This window comes from Microtus ochrogaster, chromosome 4 (assembly GCF_000317375.1).
Source record: "Microtus ochrogaster isolate Prairie Vole_2 chromosome 4, MicOch1.0, whole genome shotgun sequence".
NCBI classification, from domain to species: domain Eukaryota; kingdom Metazoa; phylum Chordata; class Mammalia; order Rodentia; family Cricetidae; genus Microtus; species Microtus ochrogaster.
In genome coordinates, this window is record NC_022011.1 from 86,328,885 (window position 1) to 86,347,806 (window position 18,922).

Here is an 18,922-nt window from a genome sequence, read left to right on the forward strand (position 1 = left end):
GCAGCTCTCAACTACCTGTAGCTCCAGCTATAGCAGATCTTATGCCTTCTCTGACCTCCAGAGATAACAAGAATACAGGACATACACAGGGGATGCACGCAAGTAAAACACCCATACACATACATCGAAATACAATGCAATGCAATATAATACAATACAATACAGTAAGAACAATAAAAAAAAGAAAACCGACTCTCCCCCACCCCAGTAGCCATCAGCTATCAATAGCTCCTCAGAGGTAGGAGCTCATGAGCCCTCCCTCATCTTCCATGCTGGAACATTGGCTGGCTTGCTTTTGTGCAGGTAACCCCAGAACTGCCCAGAGGATGCTATTCTCCTGCTGTCCTCCCTGGTCCCTGGCCATTACACTCTCTCCTGACTCTTTGTGCCTCGATAGGGGGTGGGCGAGGTACACACCCATCTGCGGCTGAGCACATCACTGTACAATTAGATTTTACAATTTGATTTCATGGTGAACCAAAGTGAAAGGGTATGAATAAGGACAACTTTTCTGTGGGCGCATTAATTTTAAATACCTTCACGAGCTAATCTTATTAAGACATACTACTTTGCCTCTCTAGAACTATATTTTAGCATTTACTAACCAATGTTAGCAGGACTCAATTATTTTAAATTACTCTCCTGAGCAGAGTTAATACACAATCAAATGTGTAACTATAGATTAATAAGTAATGGGGTGATATAGAGTTAGCAGAAAGCATTTGGAACTAATTTGTATGCCTTTTGAATAATATTTAATGACTAATAAGATAAGACTGGTGGAATTCATAAGTTAAGAAAGCCATGGAAACATGGTATGAAATCTCAGGCACTAGGCACTATACTTCGAAGATTTTAAGATGATTCTCAGTTGAAATAAACTTAGGACAGCCTGCACTAGCTCAGGGTCAGGGGTTCTTTCCTGATTTCCATATTTTTTCTTGCCTTATTGATACCTGTCTCCTGAGCACATACCATCATTTCCTGATCTTTCTTCTTCTATTTATCCCTAGTGAACTACATCAAAGGCTACCCTGTCCATGGAGGATTCTAAGATATCTTACTAAGAAGTGTTCATTTCCTTGGAGACCAAAGTTAATTCTGTGAGAAGAAGACCAGTAAGCAAACTATTAGATCAAAGATAGGCCTGTGTATACACAAGCACGCTGCGTTATAGGGACAGGAAGGGGAAAACAGCTCCATGTAAGCACAGAAAAATTTCCCAGCACATGACATTTGGTCTGTCCCTTCCTAGGGTAAGAGGGAAGGGAGAAGGTCTCGGATGGAAGGAACTGGGGTAAAAGCCCAAGTGTGGAAGTCCTGGCTGCATCAGGGAAGATGCATGCCATAGGCGTGGATAGAGAGTGGATTGTTCAGCTGACTGGCAAGGAGTCCAGAAAGATGTTTGTCCTGGGATAAGGCTGGACAGGAGTTTCATCTTGCTTTCTACTGTAACCAAGAGAACTTGACACATTCCCACCAGTTTGATGTAACCAACAGTGGCCAGTGATAAAGACTTGGACTAGGGAAACCCCAGAGCAAACTGGGAGAAAGGTGTGCAGAGATCTCTGAGGCTGTCTCAGTAGACATAAGAGAGTGTGGCCTTTGAAACAGGAATGGGAAGGGTGACGGAAGCCGCCATGTTTGACTAGCCACCTGATGATGTATGCCTAACTTCAGTGGGCCTCATTCTGCCTCACTTGTAAAACAGTGACAACATAGGTAACAAAGACACAGAAACAACGAAGACAATAAAATCAGGAATTAAAGCACGGGACCTGATACAGAGTAAGTGCTCATTGAAAGACAGGTTAGAGAAGACCCTGCACTCAGGACTGACTAAAACATCTCATAAAGCTCTTTATAAAGAGTTGGGACAATTTTCAAGCTAGCATGCTTTAATGGTTGTACAAGTCAATAAATACACAAACCATCACTGCATTGGAACATAGTGAATTTTACGTTAAATAAAGTACATTTCAATAATATCCATAAACATTGAAGGAGATAAGAGTAGGCAGCTAAGTTAAACTCGAGCGGGATGAGGTCTGAAAATACATTTCAGTTTCTCATAGTAGGTATCTCGTAAGATACGCGTAATGCTAAGAAGAGCTGACACATGGCAGGGCCGACAGGCAAGGGAACCAAATTGCAGTGGGGTGAAGTCTACAGAGGATGAGTGGGTGCAGAGGAATGTCATCTTCCCCTTCTGAGAGTTTACACTGAGGGGAAGGAAAATGACAGAGGAACAGATTTGGGGAGAACAAGACGCTAACTATAGACTAAGCCCAGAAAGAAGTAACGGGAGAAGGCAGATTTAAGAGCTAGACTTCAAAGTAGATAGGCTACCCAGGGAGAGACTCTTACTGAGCAGGGCTAGGTAGGGCTGTGCCACTTTACTGGCGCAATGGTGGGGGATGGGTGAATACATCAGAAAGTTGAGAAGGAAGTCAAGATAGTGAGCCTCACAGCCTTGTTCCCCACCATGTTTAAATTCCAAAGATGCCAGCTGAGATTTGGGGATGGAAACTGAGAATCATCAAGCAATATAAACAAAGTAGGGAGCGCCTGGGGTGCCCAGCACGTGGGGGGGGAGGGAGGGAGAGAGAGAGAGAGAGAGAGAGAGAGAGAGAGAGAGAGAGAGAGAGATCCATAAATTAGTGACCACACCGGTCCTCAGAACTCTCTGCTTTTCTGGAAGGGTGCCTGGAAGCATCCACAAACAAGCCGAGTAAAGTGTTAGACTGGCCAAGCATCAGGAGTTGGTAGGATTCATATGGGGTAAAGACAGGGAGTTGGTTTATAAGAGCATAATGGGAATGAGAAACCAAGTACTGATGAGAAAAAAAGAAAAAGCCAGAGTTATAAGGAAGTGACAGATGGGAGCAGCGCCAGGATTAGGATAGAAAGCTCTATCAGGTAGGGCAGGAGACGGAGAGAGGGAAGACAGAGGGACATGTGGTGTTTTAGGAAGTATCGTTATATACCTAAGCTCCATTTCTGCAGAGGATCTCAGACCGGGACGAGGAAGGAGACCCTTAACGCGATACTAAGTGGGTACAATTTTGGCTGTGATGATGCAGAGAACGTGCTTTTGCTTTGTAGCTGCTCTAAGGTTGGGTTAGGGTGGAGCACTGTTAGGATGGCGGCAGGAAGAGGGGATGAGGGCATTAGGAAGGCAAAAGTGAGACAGCAGAAGCCAAGCAGGCTACCTAACTTTAGACAGCTGTACTCCGGAGTGGACCTGGCTCCCATTAACACAGTGTCTGTAACCCTACACAGAAGAGTTATCTGCATTTGTACAAGGTTCCCTGGAACCAGAACTAAGCAAAGGAGCAGCTTCAGACTTCCCTGTGGCTGATGTCACCCTCAAGAAACTTTCCTCTGAGAGTGGCAATCTTAGCGTGCTCAAGGGAATAGTAGAGATTACCAGAGGCACATCAAAGTGAAACTTCAGACACTTGGTGGAAACATTAAAGTCATCCAGGCATCAAACAAGATATGTTCTAGAGTCAGCCACCTGTATCTTCCTGTTCTGTTTATTTTAAATGAGCCATGCCTCGGTCCTGGAGAGATGGCTCAGCAGTCAAGAGCATATGTTGCTCTTACAGAGGATCTGAGTTTGGTATCCCCTATAACTCCAGATCCAGGGAATCTGGAACCTTCCTCTTACCTCTGTGGGCACTGCCTTTACATCCACACAAACCACACACTCACATATACACATAATTAATAATAATAACAAAATGCTTTTTAACTGCTCCACTACAGTCAGTATTCAAAAAGATCTGTGACCTAAATGATGAGTATTTTCATAATAATTTTGATCTTTATTTAAGATATTTTAAGTGTCTATAAGGATGCTCAAAACATGTTATAATATATTATTTATACAGACCTACTTATATTACTCTAGGTAAGATTACCTAGTCTTTGGGATTTTTGCATGGTGCCTTGAAGAATAAGGGATACTAAGTAAATACAGGCATTGGCAGAGACACAAACTCTCCGGCTGGGTAGACTTCTAAGCCCACAGAGAACAGAAAGATGGGCAGGGGCCATCTTGCTGAAGCGGGTCAACATTACACCATACCTCTTCTGATGACTTTCGAAATGCCACATAAGTTTGTAGTACTCGTGACCTGTAGCCAATGCTTCGACCAAGTGTGCCTAATTCTTCTTCTAGGCATTTCGCTTTAAAAGAAAGCAGTGCCCCTTCGTCGAGTTCAAGTTCATTTTTCCCTGCCATGATTTCCGCAGCTGCTTCTAATGTGTGTGCTGTCTCCTAGGGAAGCAGAGCGCACAGGGTCAGGAGCCGACGGGGGAATCGTGAACATCACATTTCATTACCCTCCGGCACATCCATCTATTACGGTTATTAACTGAACTTGTACTGAGAATTTCCTCAATCAGAGAAAGGCACAACTTTCAGAATTCCAAATAGGAAGGAACAAAGGGCACTGGAAACTGAAAACCCTCTCCAGTCCTCCTTCGGCTCTGGCGAAAGCTGAAGACCTCGAGTGGTTAAGACAGAGGCCTATCGCCCTGGGGTTCAGAGAATCAGGACCCGGTGGCCAATTTCCAGTTCCTGAGCTGAGCTGTGCTATGACTCTCCTCGGCCCTTGGAGGAGCTCTTGAACTCTTCCGCAAGCCTGGTTCACAGCGTTTGATCTTTCAGCTCCAGCTTTTACTCCCCCCACCCCCCCCACCCCCGCCTCTGGGTTTCTCGGGAGTTTTCAACTTTCTTAGCGACAGCAATTCCACCATTAGTATTGCTGTGGAACTCTTGACTGACTTATTACTCTGGACCGAGGCCAGGACTTCCGCCTCTAGGCCCCCTCTGGACCTCTTCAGTTCCACCACTTTTCTGCTGCTGTTGCTGCCGCTGCCACCGATGCTGGAAGGCCCAGTGGTCTAACCTGCTCATTATACATGAGTCTAGCCTGTTCTACCCATAATATAGACCACTAGCAAACTGAGAGATCTCTCAGGAGAGGCATTTCTTATGGCCTACTGTTGCAGCACAGGGGACATCATGAGGGAGGGAAGCCCCTCAGACTAAGCCCACCATGGCCGCCAACAGCCTGCTGGCATGGGAAGGAAAGGGACGTGGCATGTTGGTGCGTGGACTTTGATGTCATCAGTGACAGCCTGGATATGTATGCTTTCCTGTTCCACCAACCACAGCTTCTACAAGGGCCAATCACAAGCCTCGTATAGGTAGAGCCTCCCAAGCTTTCTGCTGAGTCGTTAGGGGAGGCCCTCTTCTTCCTTACTGAGAACTACAATTGCCAGGCTCAGAAACAATGGGAGGCTGGGGGAAGTAGGGTGAGGTAAAAAGTCCTTCGGGAAGCTCTGGGTAGGGCCATCAGGGAGGGTACCTCTCAAGAGAGGTTGTTCTGGTGATGGTATAGCTGGACCAGCAGTGGCTCTCAACCTACCTGATGCTGTGACCCCTCAATACAGTTCCTTGTGTGCTGGTGACCCCTTAACCATAAAATTATTTTTATTGCTACTTCATAACTATAATTTTGCTACCGTTACGAACCGTACTGTAAACATCTGATACGCAGGATATCTGATATATGATCCCTATGAAAGGGTCGTTTGATCCCCTAGAGAGGTCACGGACCCACAGGCTGAGAACCACTGGTCTACAGCCAGGCCTCCAGAAGTGGAAGTCAGGGCTTTAGACACAGTCCCAATTGCTGTGTTCCTTGTGTATTTATTTTCCTTAAGGTATTCACGAAAGGCTCAAAGCAACCGAGACTTCATGATGGCCGTTTAGCCAGTAGCCAAAAGAGGAGCTCTTCAGCTGACAGCTTCCCCAGTCAAGGTGGCAGGCCTCAAGAAGGGCCTGACAGCACCTGTCAATCAAAGGCTTAAACTGGTGGTGGTGGGGGGGGAGCAGTAGCTTAGCCTATTTGAGGGGAAAGTAAACATTAAAAGTTGCTTCCAATAAAGACCTGTCATAACATTAGCATTCTTTTATGGTGGGGGGGGGGGGTTCGAGACAGGGTTTCTCTGTGGCTTTCAAGCCTGTCCTGGAACTAGCTCTTGTTAATGGGATCTAACAGCACCGGCTCAACTCCTAGCTAATTGTCCTCAGGGAGAACCGGTCCTTCGGATCCCTATCAATACATTATTTGCATGTCTATTCTGACGGTGTGTAAACAAACTTATTACTGCCAGTCACATAAAAGTGCACACATGTAATTATGTGCTTCACATAACGACTGCTAACTACGTTGCTGCTTTGTATATTTACTATATGGTATTTTCATTAGCGCGTTCTTCTACACATATGAAAAATGTGCTGTAAAAGAGTATCCTGCTTGTGCTGGCCATAGCTTCAAACACGGCGTTGACATCTCTCTGCTGCGTCAAGGAACCCTGTCTAGTGGCTGACCTGTTCTGCCCATGGCTGTGCAAGTGCACACCGTGATGTGGGCACAACAACGGCTGAGTCATGCAGGAGCACTTTTGTTTCTCCGAGCGTCTCCGCATCGTCAAATGGTACATGACTAAGAGCCACAGAAAGAGCCCTGGAAATTTTCCTGAGAACAAGGGAGGAACCGAGCAGAATTAACGAGGAATTCCCGTGCTCTCCTTGGATACCTTCCCTAGTTAGTGCTTAATATGCTTTTCAGGGACTGTGTGGAATCGCATTTGCAAGCCCTGTGCTGTGACAACACTCTGCAAAACAAAAAGGAGCACGGGATATCTTGAGTTCTCTCGTGGGCTTCTAAATTGAAAAGGGGAATGCTGCCAGACATGGCTTAAATATTTCAAATGATTTTTTTCTAAATCCCATTCTAAAAAGAAGAAAAGGAAAACATGTCTGTCTGTCTGCAGGGAGGCCGCTGTTCAGAGAGAGGTCTGTGGAGACAGGGGGTGTCTGTCTGCAGGGAGGGTGCTGTGCAGAGAGAGGTCTGTGGAGACAGGGCTGTCTGTCTGCAGGGAGGGCGCTGTGCAGAGGGAGGCCTTCTGTGGAAACCTGAAGATACAGGGCTTCTCCTGATGAAGCAGGTGAGCGTGAGCTGTGGGAAGGTACTCACTTTTCTGAATTCCTTCAGGCAACCTGTGGGTCACAACCCTTTCTCAGATATCATGTCATATGTCAGATATCCTGCATCTTATATTTATATTATAATTCATAACAGTAACAATACTACAGTTATGAAGCAGCAACAAAAATAATTTATGGTGGGGGTCACCACAGCATGAGGAACTGTAGTAAAGGGTGGCAGCATAGGAAGGTAGAGAACCATTGCTCTAGCAGGAATCATGAAATCTAAGCCTCAAGGACAGGGGCAGAGCTGGAGATGCTGCCAGTTGGGGACGGGGCACTCAGTGTCTGAAATTGGAGGGTGAAACAAGGCTGTGGTTTTGATTCATCTCGTCAAAGATTACAGTGACAAGTGTCGTTTCTGGACATTTTCTTTCTTTCTTTCTTTTTTTTTTTTTTTGGTTTTTTGAGACAGGGTTTCTCTGTGGTTTTGGAGCCTGTCCTGGAACTAGCTCTGTAGACCAGGCTGGTCTCAAACTCACAGAGATCCGCCTGCCTCTGCCTCCCGAGTGCTGGGATTAAAGGCGTGCACCACCACCGCCCGGCCCTCTGGACATTTTCTTGTGTGACTTGTTCTTGCAGAAAACCACAAATAGTCTTAGAGAAGAGCTTTCCTGCCTCGTCTGGCACCTAGGAAGAGTTGCTAGCACCTCCCAAGCAAAAAACAGAAGCCAGATAAGTACCTGAAACCACAGTTGCAAAGAGTATAAATACACTAATAAATGTACACAAAAGTACAAACCATTTAGAGGCACACAATACTGTGGTTTTCTATGCCATTACCAATTCTACATTAACTTAGAATTGCTACTCTCAAGGGAGCTGGGATTAAGCTCCAAAACTTAGAAAAAATATTTTTAAATAATTATTTATAACATTATGATCCTAATAATAACTTTCAATTACCTTGGCTTGGATATCTAATTCCAGATATTTATTCAAAATCTTCTCTGACTCAGAAGGGCTGGAACCGACAACCAGTGTGTTAGAAAGAACTGGCCTGATTTCCTGAATTGACATCTCCACCTTGAGGAACAGAAAATATATTGAAGTCTTAATAATATATACTTATGTATAGGTATGTACATATAAGAAAATATTATTTCATACATTGCCATTGCATTTTAAGTGTGTATCAATTTTGAACTAAAATAGCTCTAAATATTAAAGAATTTCATATCTTGATAATGCCCATCTTCATGTGATGCTATACTTGCAACATTTGAGAATACATTCTTTTATTAACAGCAATGACTGCGAGCTATCATGCACACACATCTTTGAAGATCTTTTCTGTATTACCTACAAAAGATGATAATGCAACATATTGGCAGAGATGAACTCACCTGTAGGTAGAATGAGACCAATTTGCTGTCCAATCTGAGCAAGCATTCTAAGTAAGGGGTAAGAACATCCTACGGGCTGTCGTGTTTGAGGCTCTGGGAAACACCTTGTCCAGATGCTAGTGAAAGCAGGGACCTACTCGAATCATTTCACAAGCAAATGAAACTGCTCAGTTGTCGAAATGAGGGAACTGTGATTTGATCTTTGGTTCACAAGAACCAAAGGCTAAGGTGACCCAGCAAGGGCTTCATTCCACTCAAGTTGCTTGCTTCATCATCCCCTTGCTTTCTGGAGAATGCACTTTCCACAGCTAGGAATATAAGAAGCTACAGGTGTTTAAACTCCTGCTGGGCTTTCCACAATCACCGAACCAGCTTGACTCTCAAGCTACGGGGCATCCAACACCACAGCTGTGTCTATGCTCAAATTCTCCCCGGACCCAGGCAACAGGACACGGCTCAAACTCTCCCCGGACCCAGGCAACAGGACACGGCTCACAATCTCAAGGTACTGGATCAATAACAGGATAGGGAAGTCATCTAACCGACGTTCTAGAATGCCAGGCTCTACGAAGTCTGTTAACTCGTCTCCTGTACTTTCAAGCACATGAGTCCGATGTAACAAATGAGAAGCTCACTGACCACTTGAGACCCAGCCTCTGCAGTACAGTTTGCTACCATTGTGTCACCAGAGGGCATGAGATAAAAGGTCCCCTGGGAAGCTACTGCATCCCTCTGCGGAGAGGAGTCTCCCACGAAAGCTTGTATGCGGAGGACTATGCTTCTTGCACCGGTTTTGTTCAATAAGTATGAGGACGACAATTTTTTCCCCAGAAACACAAAACCCATAATTGTTGATAGCTATCTGTCTGTCTGAAGTTCTCCTGCTCACTTGTGCCATGATCACGACAGCTAGTATGGGACTGTACCTAGAGTCATGGAAAACAAGGTCCCTCCTCCCAGTGCATGTTTGATGGGGCTAACACAACTATGGAGTGTACGTAACTTTGTACAGATACACATTCAGGACTGGGGAGGCAGATTACATTAGACGTTCATTATTGACAACCTGGGGCAGGGGTGGTTGATGAGCAACCACGTGTTTGGTTCTAAGACCTACTGTGTGATATAGAGGAAGTCTGAGGAGACACAGGGCACCCTCCCACTATGCTCACAGTTGGACACCATCCATGAACACCAAAGAAAAGGTTGACATTTTATTTTATGAAATTACCTTCCTTAGGGCGCCTTCCACGGATGCTGCTAATTGTTGCTTCTTAAGAGCATACTCCTTGTGCGCGGTACACTGTTCGCCGAGATGGCCCACATGCTTCTGAATGCACCCCATCATCTCCTGGATACCTGTCACCCGAGAGCTGGATAGAACATGCCAGGTGTCAGTTCGCCTGACCTAGACCTAGAAGCCCTGACAAGAGGGGACATTTGAAACCAGATATGCTCTTTGCTCTTTCAGGTGCAGTGGGTTGGTCCAAGCTACTGCTTTAGGATAACGGGAGTTAAATAGATATCCTCTTGGTATAGCAGGCAGCAAAGTCAGAGTACGTTCCCTTGTTTTAAGTCAGTCCGTCCGGGGGGAAGGATGAATTATGGCTTCTGTGACACGTCTAATCTTTTTAAAGGTTTGCTTTTAATATTTCTGTAAGGTATTTCAAGAATCTTCCGGTAAACGGCACAGTGTGTTTACCAAGTTTTCCTGGGGGTATCATTTAAAAGCTTCATTTATTTCAAGATGCTCCTTGAATAGAAATGTGAATCAGCCAATTAACAGAGCATTTGCTAACCCAATAGGGTAAAATATTTATATATTTTGTTCTCAGTGGTTATGAGTGCTCAAGGCTATATTCACTAGATAAAAACCTAGCTATCGCTAGCAATTAGGTATCAAACACACTCATCCATATTTGATGTCTCACATGATCATTTATCTAACTTGTGTTGACCTAGGAGACGAAGGTGGCAGGAGGGCTCACAATGGCACGCCTTTCTAACCGGCTTTGAGTCGGACTCCAATCGCTCCCGTCTGTCACAGGCTTCCTAACCATTTCCAGGATACATAAGCGTGGTGGCAAAGCAAGAATACTATGCACAGAGTGAACACTTCCAAATTGTTCAGCCCGTTCCCAACACAGTACCTTGCCCTTTATCTTAAGAAATATGTCCCTCCACTCATGTGAGCCTGATAACTCTAACTATCCTGAGAGGTTTTTTTTGGGGGGGAAAGGGGACCTGAGGGTATTTTTGTGTTTGTTGGCATGTTTGTTAGATCTTGGAGCTAGGTCCAGATTTCAGGAATTTGACCTCAAAAATTAACTTGAGTCAGTAAAAATAAATTGAAATAATAATAAAATAAGGACAAGCTCAGAAATAACCGAGGGGTGCAGTAAGGTCGCTGGGATGATTATAAGGATACTTCCACAGTCAGGTCCACCTCCATGTGTCCTGTAGGTACATCGAGGGTCCCAGACAAGCATAATTGTAAAATATGATATGAAACCACTATGCAAAATACTGTTCCTGGTATTTAATGTCCTGGGAACACTCAGAACAAATAGTTTTATATCTATATACTCAAAATCAGTGAAGAAGATAATAAAAACATCAGGATATTTGTAGACATAATTCTGACAGAAACCCATGCATCCTGTAAAAGCTGTATTCTGGCAATATGAGTTATTTTAACTAAGATTTAGGCTAAGGGGTGAAGCGCTAAAAAGGCCTGTCAAGTCCAGCTGTCCTATAGCCACACGATCCGAGTTTTCTTTTTTTTTTTTTTTTTTTTTTTTTTGTTTTCTTTTTCTATCATGCTTTCTGGCTTTAATTCAGAGGGTTTTTCTGTCGAACAGGCTGGCCTCGAACGCACAGAGATCCGGCTGCCTCTGCCTCCTGAGTGCTAGAATTAAAGGCGGTGCGCCACCACGGCCCGATCCGGGTTTTTTTTTTTTTTTTTTTTTCTTTTAAGACAGATCTCACTACTCTCAGGTCACGGGGAAATGGAGTACCGAGCAGTGAATGTGGTAATGCCTCCACCTTGTGGTGAAGAGGAGTAATTGCAGAGGCACTTGTACAGGCCAGAGAGTAAAGATGGGGTTGGAGTCAAGCTAGAGAGTACAGCAACACAGTCTTCCACTGTCCCTAATACTTTATTGGTTTCCTATAGACCTGTGCCCAGCTGGGTGGGTTCAGGGCAGGGGGTCACTATTCACCAGATTCCAGATGGGAATGAGAAAGCCTTGGCCCAGCCTCCAGCCCCTACACAGACTGTGGAGGGGGATCTAGTCTTTTCTGGGCCAGCACAGGACATTCAGGTGGGGCGAGATCCAAGAACTCAGGATCACTGATGTTTAGCCATCTTAGTTGTGTTTGGAGAAGTATTCCTTGCTGTCATCCACATTGGACCAGGCTGGTCTCGAACTCACAGAGATCCGCCTGCCTCTGCCTCCCAAGTGCTGGGATTAAAGGCGTGCGCCACCACCGCCCGGCTCGATCCGAGTTTTCTACAGCATACTGAAATCTAGAGTGGGACAGAGAGACAGCGACCATGGGGCACTATGGGAAAACACAGAGGAAAAGGTAATGGAAGGAACGGGTAGACATGGAGAGAGGAGAGAATGTGAGAAGAGGCAGGAAACGCCATGGCAGTTTGAAAGTTATTTATCGGTAAAAATTAGAAATTTAAAGTAGAATTTGAAAAAAGAACTGCATCAACCAAGATGAAGGATGCTGACTTCTACTTCCGGGTCACCATGTGGCTCCCCACCCCCAGCCCCAACATGCATCCTACATTCATTACAGTTGGGCATTCTTTCCCTACAACTGTGAATTCTGAGTCTGCTACTTCCTGGGGGGCAACGGTCATCAGTAAACAATCCCAGCAAAGAAGAAACTAGGCACACTGCTTTTTGGTTCCTAGCCAGCTTTGTGTGTGTGTGTCTGTGTATGTGTGTTATGGTGTGTACAAATTTGTACAAATGTAATGGTTTTAATCTTTTTCCCAGTAACCTGCCCCATCACAGACTGACAGAAGCAATATCTGAACATTTGAGCCTGCGTATCTGATCTTTTAGGTCTAGAGTCAATTGTTTTTTTTTCTATCTTCCTGCATTTTTTTCTGAGTGTTTAGCACACGACACAGCACACAGTGGAGCATTTCCCCCTGACTGTCTTTGGTTGACCGCTGCTGACCTGCATACAAATAGACTGACTGATTGGCTGGCAAGCTTCTTCTGAAGTTGGTAGCTTTCTTTACCTAAAAGCCATGTCTGCATGTAGTCTGAAAAATGGTCACTAGGGGGACATACTGTCTTGTTCAAGTTGCATACCTTCCAGCACAGAGAACACAAAGCGAGAAAACAAACCCAGATCAAGCACTGCTTCTGTAAAAACAGCACCTTTTGAAAAACCATAATTTTAATTTTTGTGGATCACAACCAATAAAATAGTATCTGTCTGTTTCTGACTTTGGTTTTCAGTCACCTATGAGAGTCTCATTTGGGGATCTTTTACTTCTTATCAGTCAGTGTATCTCGTACACCGTAAACTCTTTAAGGAGAGGAGCTGGAGGCTTTACTTAGTCCTATAATCCATGTAGCCTTAGCACACAGTGTCATAATAAAGGAAGATTAACACATTTTTTTTTAAAAAAAAAAGTTGAAGACAGAGTCTCAGCTATCTGAGCCTGGCCTTAATCTTCTTATGCAGCCTGGGGACCTTGAACTTTTGAGTCTGCCGTCTGTCTCCTGAGCACTGGGATTACAGGGACAGGCCACCATAGCTGGTTTATGGGAAGCTGGGAATCAAACTCAGAGGCAGAGCCTGTTGTTTGCTAACTGGACACAGTGTCAAACTGCATTCTAAATTCGTTTATATTTACTTGTTGGTGCTGCTCTCAGCCTCCCTCAGAGAGTCTGCCCTTCGCAGAGGGCAGGAGTAATGTAAAGACTCACAAGTGTCAAAGGGCAAAGAATAGGGGGAGTGAATGGCCCTACATGGGACGCTACCCTCTCTAAAGCTCAAAGAACACAAACATGGCAGAAGGAATGCAAGAGCCAGAGGATGGAGCGGGCGCTGTAAAATGCTGTCTTCAGGGACTGACAAGGCGACAGCATCCATAAACTCCCTCCGTATAGCTGTGGGTACCTGTAGAAAACGTGCGTAATATTTGTCCCTCCGTATAGCTGTGGGTACCTGTAGAAAACCTACGTAATATTTGTCCCTCCGTATAGCTGAGGGTACCTGTAGAAAACGTGCGTAATATTTGGCCATCGTGCAAGGCAGAGAGGACTCTGAGGTCGTACCTCTCACTGAGAGGTGACACACAGTTATGGGGTTCTAGGGAAGGGTTTATCACTTCCTTCAGTGCTATAGTACAGCTATGTTCAGTAAAGAATTCCCTACTGATGTTCATGCAAGCAGCCATAAGTTATTCAGTGGGTCGCATTAAAAAAAAAAATCAAAGTGGGAGAAGGGGAAAGGGCTATTAGACATAGAGGAAGGGAGATGAGAAAGGGTAATGAGGACAAAAATGACAAAAATTTAATATACAATGTATGAAACTTAAAAAGGGAAAGAAATAAAATACCAGAAATTAATTTGTTTTAGCATCACAGTAATAGTATCCTACAACTTGTGAATACACTCACTGCCTTTGTAGACTGTCTAAGATGCCTAGTTTCCTTTTTGGTGTGTATGTGCACTTACAGTGAGGTTCAAGCAATTTTAATATGCATAGTTTTGTCCAATGTGCACGTCCCTCATCTAATAAAGCTTTATGAGGACAGTCCGAGTCACCTTGCTCTGTCTCACTCCTATCTGCAGCACAGACTCAATCCTGGGGTGGAGAAGCTGCCCTGCTCACCTAAGCTGGTGTCCTGTCCCATCCTGTCCCCCTCCCCTGCAACCCATCCCCCCTACCCCATCCTCAGAAAGCCACTCCCTCTGATAGGGTGCTAATCGCTTCCACTTCTCATTCCCAGCAGGAATGGAATGATAGCACCTATCCCATTCCCGATCCCAGGGCTACACCCCCCTTTCAGGCTTCCATAAGGAAACCCTGTTCTGTAGATTACAAGCAGCCCAGACGCCATGTTTTTGTTTAGAAACTTCCATGCTGGTCCTGATTTTCAGTCCTTGAGAACAGGGCTAGCACACATCCCAGCAATTTCTTCAGTGTTTTAATAGTCATTGGCCTGATCAAAGGAAAACTATGGCTCCCCAATCTGCTAGCCACTCTCACACGAGCTGAAAATAAACGAAGAGAATTTTGTCATTCACAAAAAACAAACGGCTATCACACCGACAGCCGTGTTCAACTAAGGGTGGGGCAAGAACTGACGGTGACTAAGGAGATCTGATTGACGCAAACTGTGGCGCCCTGTTACTCTGTTCCCGTTCTAAAGCACACTGCCTGTGTGTAATGGGGAAGGGAGAGGGACGACCAACGGGCTAACGATCTGTGGCCCTGGATCGCGTTGGAAAGATTGATTGACCTTTGGATTTGCTCTGAGAGCATGGATTTGTTGGCGCCTATCAGCAGTGTGAGCACGAGGCACGTCAGATTATTCCTGATCTTGACTTTGGCGTTCCAATATCACAGATGCTCAGACACGTTGGATTGAGAAGGCTTCTTCAGACATTCGTTAGAAGCTCCATCGTGGGGGCATTTGAACCTTTGTTAATTAAGTCAATTGAGGGGAAGAGGGAATAAATGCTTGGTTGTTTTTTTTTTTTTTTTCCTTCAGAGAGGACAGACATGTTGACTTTTGCTTCCGGAATAGACTGCTCTGTTTACTGTATGGAAGCACTCACCCTGTCTTCGCATCTGTCGCAAGTGGGGGTTGGGGGAGGGGGCAAATCCCCAAGTTAATGCATTCTAATGACTCATGCCGGAGCATGCAAGTTGCTCGCCACCCTTCCATAAATTACTACGGCAGCCCATCTGGAGCAGGAGCTGAGCCAGATGGTGAGCACTTGACATCGTACTCCGTCTCAGCAGAAGGGGTCAGCTGACCGCAGTTTCCTTTCCGTGTATGGCAAATGACGCCTGGAAGACGGGGTGGGGAGGGTCTCCTATCTTTAGCTTGCTGCTCCTTTTAACTGAGATCCAATCAGCGTCCTTTCTTATTTGTGACTATCTTCATTTGGGGGAGAAGAGCACCACGTCTATTTTTTATCTCTACTTTGAAGAAGGGCTGTTTGTACTACAAACATGAAAAGCATATCTTTACAGTATTTCCGATGATTTGTTATATATTTTGATACTTTTTCTCCACAACACATACACACACACACTTTGAACGTGCATAGTAATGAATACATAGAAGGCAAGCAGGAAGTGAGGCTGGAGTTACAGGACTCTTGAGTTCTGGTCAGATGGATGACAGATTCATTGCTGTAAGATCATAGCGACCAACATATGTGTGCCGTATCGGGGATTCATGTAGATTCTACATGAACTCAGACATAGAGATGATATTTTTTCTCTTTGCAAAAGGAGGTTGAAAAATACTACACTCTCCAGCCACAGGGCTGTGGAGTCAGACAGAGCAGACCAGCCAAGAATTTCACTAAACCATCTGCTAGCTTCCTGATTATCCTTCCTCTGCCACAAATCCTCTGGGAGAGAGCAAAGCAAACAAATAGTCAAAGAACAAATCCCACCCACACCGGGTAAGAGTGTAACCGTTTTCCAAACGAGCAAGGCAAAGCAAGCAAGGCTAAGACCCTCAGCCGTGATCAGAGAAACACACTCACACTTCGGTTCAAATGAAGCGATCTGAAAATAAACCCACCCAAAGCCAAGAGAGGTAAAGGGAAAACCACCCCTCAAAATGAAAGAGCAGGAGACCCCGTGACACACAAGCACCCTAGAGAAGGAGTTCTTTGCAACCAGTGGCTGTGAAAAGAGAGATAAGCCCCCTCATAGGTTCTCCAGCCCCAAGTGGGCATCCCTAAATACATGTACATATATGTACAACACTGAATGGAGTCAGTAGGTTGTTTGTGTGAGTGTCTGTCTGTCCCTATGTGTGTATATGTATATATACATGTAACAGTGATTATAGAAGAACAGGTCATGAACTTGATAGGCAGTGGTGGGGTATAAGGAAGGAAGACTTGCGTGGGTGGAGACGACATAGATACAGTACTCATGAAAGAAATTCTCAAAAAAAAGTTAAATAAAAGGAAACTCCCAAACAAAATATTCAGAAATAAAACAAAATGGGATTCAAAAAGAATTGATCAGAAACCCCAGAAATGGGAGTAACACTTACTACTACTAAAAAAAAAAATCAATGACTGAAAACAAAGGGGGAAACTAACAAAAGAGAAAGGCAGCCGGAGGGATCACTGAGAACACAATACAGAGCATCAGAGGCGTGGGAGAGACGAAGGCAGACCTACAGACAGACTGATAGACCCTGGCGGACTGCCAACAGGAGCCTGAGAGAGGGAAACAAGAATCATAGGAAAGCCACATTCAAAAGGATGATTGTTTAAATTTATTATAACTTAGGACGACACAGCAAGAGATAATCGGATAAATACAGATATTTGGGATTATTTGGAAAATATCAAGCTGCACTTTGATGTACTTCTTTCCAGTAAGCTTTCATTTTGTATTTCCCCACCAATACAGTTAGTGTTGCACTGTGCATAAAACCTGAGGCTTGACTTTACCTGTTTATGGGACTCTATCATTATACAATCTTCCCCGCATTCATTCTTATATGGGTTGAGATTGTGCTGTTACATGCTTGCCCTGACACTGGCCAACTGCTTTCCTACTCAAGGGAAATACTGGGGTTATCTTTGGGTTGGCATTATTCTGGCCAGCACTGCGCTGAGCATCTCATTTCTTAGTGTGTTTTTTTTAAATTTTATTTATTTATTTATTAAAGATTTCTTTCTCCTCCCCGCCACTGCCTCCCATTTCCCTTGCTCTTAAATTGGGAAGATCAACATAGTAAAAATGGCAATTCTACCAAAAGCAATCTATAGATTCAATGCAATCCCCATCAAAATCCCATCAAAATTCTTCACAGATCTGGAGAAGACAATAATCAACTTTATATGGAAAAACAAAAAACCCAGGATAGCCAAAACAATCTTATACAATAAAGGATCGTCTGGAGGCATTACCATCCCTGACTTCAAACTCTATTACAGAGCTACCGTATTGAAAACAGTTGGTATTGGCATAAAAACAGAGAAGTCGACCAATGGAATCAAATAGAAGATCCTGACTTTAATTCCTTAGTGTGTTTACTCATAGTCCCTTCTCTACCTTTTCTTCCGGAACCCCCTAAGCTAAGAGAGCTCCTCAAAGATGCTGAGCAGAATTCCCGACCTTCAAGGCAGCCTTTCCTCTGTCGTCTCTGCTCTTCCCAACTCTTCCCAAGCCTCTTACCCATTGGGATTCAGGCAACTTCACGTCACATCATAAGAAAGTAAATTAATATAGATATTTGATTAAGAAATAAATTGATAGATACTCCTTTAATGCAGTCTAGGCTTTGTAATATACTCCGTATTAAGAGATTCATAATGAACAAAAAAAGCCATCCACCTTAACAGTGTTTGCTGAGTGTTAGCAGGGTGAGACTGCACAGGTACCACTCAGTCAGCATCTGAAACAAGCAGCTGATTTCAGACACGAGGGTATCTGAAGAGCAGCTAAGTTCAAACTGACCTAAGAACTCAACTGTGGATTTCCCGGATTTTAGTGTCTGACTTTTACCGCCTAACTGTGCCATCCAACTCCATTAAAACCAGCTACCTTGTTGATGCTGTTTTGTTTTTGTTTGTTTGTTTTTGTTTTTTGAGACAGGGTTTCTCTCTGCAGCCCTGGTTGTCCTGACACTTGTTCTTTAGGTCAGGCTGCCTTCGAACTCAGAAAGATCCACCTGCTTCTGCCTCCTGAGTGCTGGGATTAAAGGTGTGCCACCACATCCAGCCCCCAACAAGTTATTTTTAAATTCTGAAGTGCTTGGTGGAACTGTTACAGGATGCAACCACAAACTAATCTCTTAGGCAACAGAAAGTGGCTCCTATTTTCTTGGGGAGCTGGCATGTCGTTTGTTTTCCCATTTAAGGTTAAAAAAATATTTTTTTTAACTATGATGCAGCTTTTCTCTGATGTCATACCTGCTCCAGATAGCTCAAGCTCCCTACTGTGTCAGTGTCAAGAGAGGAAGCTGAGAGCCTTCCCAGGTGGGTTGTCAGCCTGCGACTAGGTGACCGGACACACATGAAAGGACTAAGGAGAGATGGGGTGCAGGAAGGTGAGGAGGGAATGAGAACTGCAAAGGGGTACACAGTACTGTGCCATAGCTGTGCCATAGCTGTGCCATGGATGTGCAGTAACTGTGCCGTGGCTGTGCCATAGCTGAGCCATGGATGTGCAGTAGCTGTGCCATGGCTGTGCCATAGCTGAGCCATGGATGTGCAGTAGCTGTGCCATGGCTGTGCCATAGCTGAGCCATGGATGTGC

General features: G+C 44.6%; 1 protein-coding gene across 2 annotated transcripts in view; it reads right to left on the minus strand.

The window, feature by feature from the left end:
• Positions 1 to 18,922, minus strand: part of Ccdc141 (coiled-coil domain containing 141) — a 152,643-nt gene that overhangs the window by 44,985 nt on the left and 88,736 nt on the right. For both annotated transcript variants that reach the window (XR_003376853.1, XM_005346624.3), the window contains exons 9-11: positions 9,647 to 9,788; positions 7,976 to 8,095; positions 4,094 to 4,285 (exon numbers count right to left, since the gene is read on the minus strand). Coding sequence is in view for 1 of the 2 variants with exons in the window: in XM_005346624.3 (XP_005346681.1) it covers positions 4,094 to 4,285; positions 7,976 to 8,095; positions 9,647 to 9,788 (454 nt within the window). In the remaining variant the exon portion in view is untranslated. The remainder of the gene's footprint in view (positions 1 to 4,093; positions 4,286 to 7,975; positions 8,096 to 9,646; positions 9,789 to 18,922) is intronic.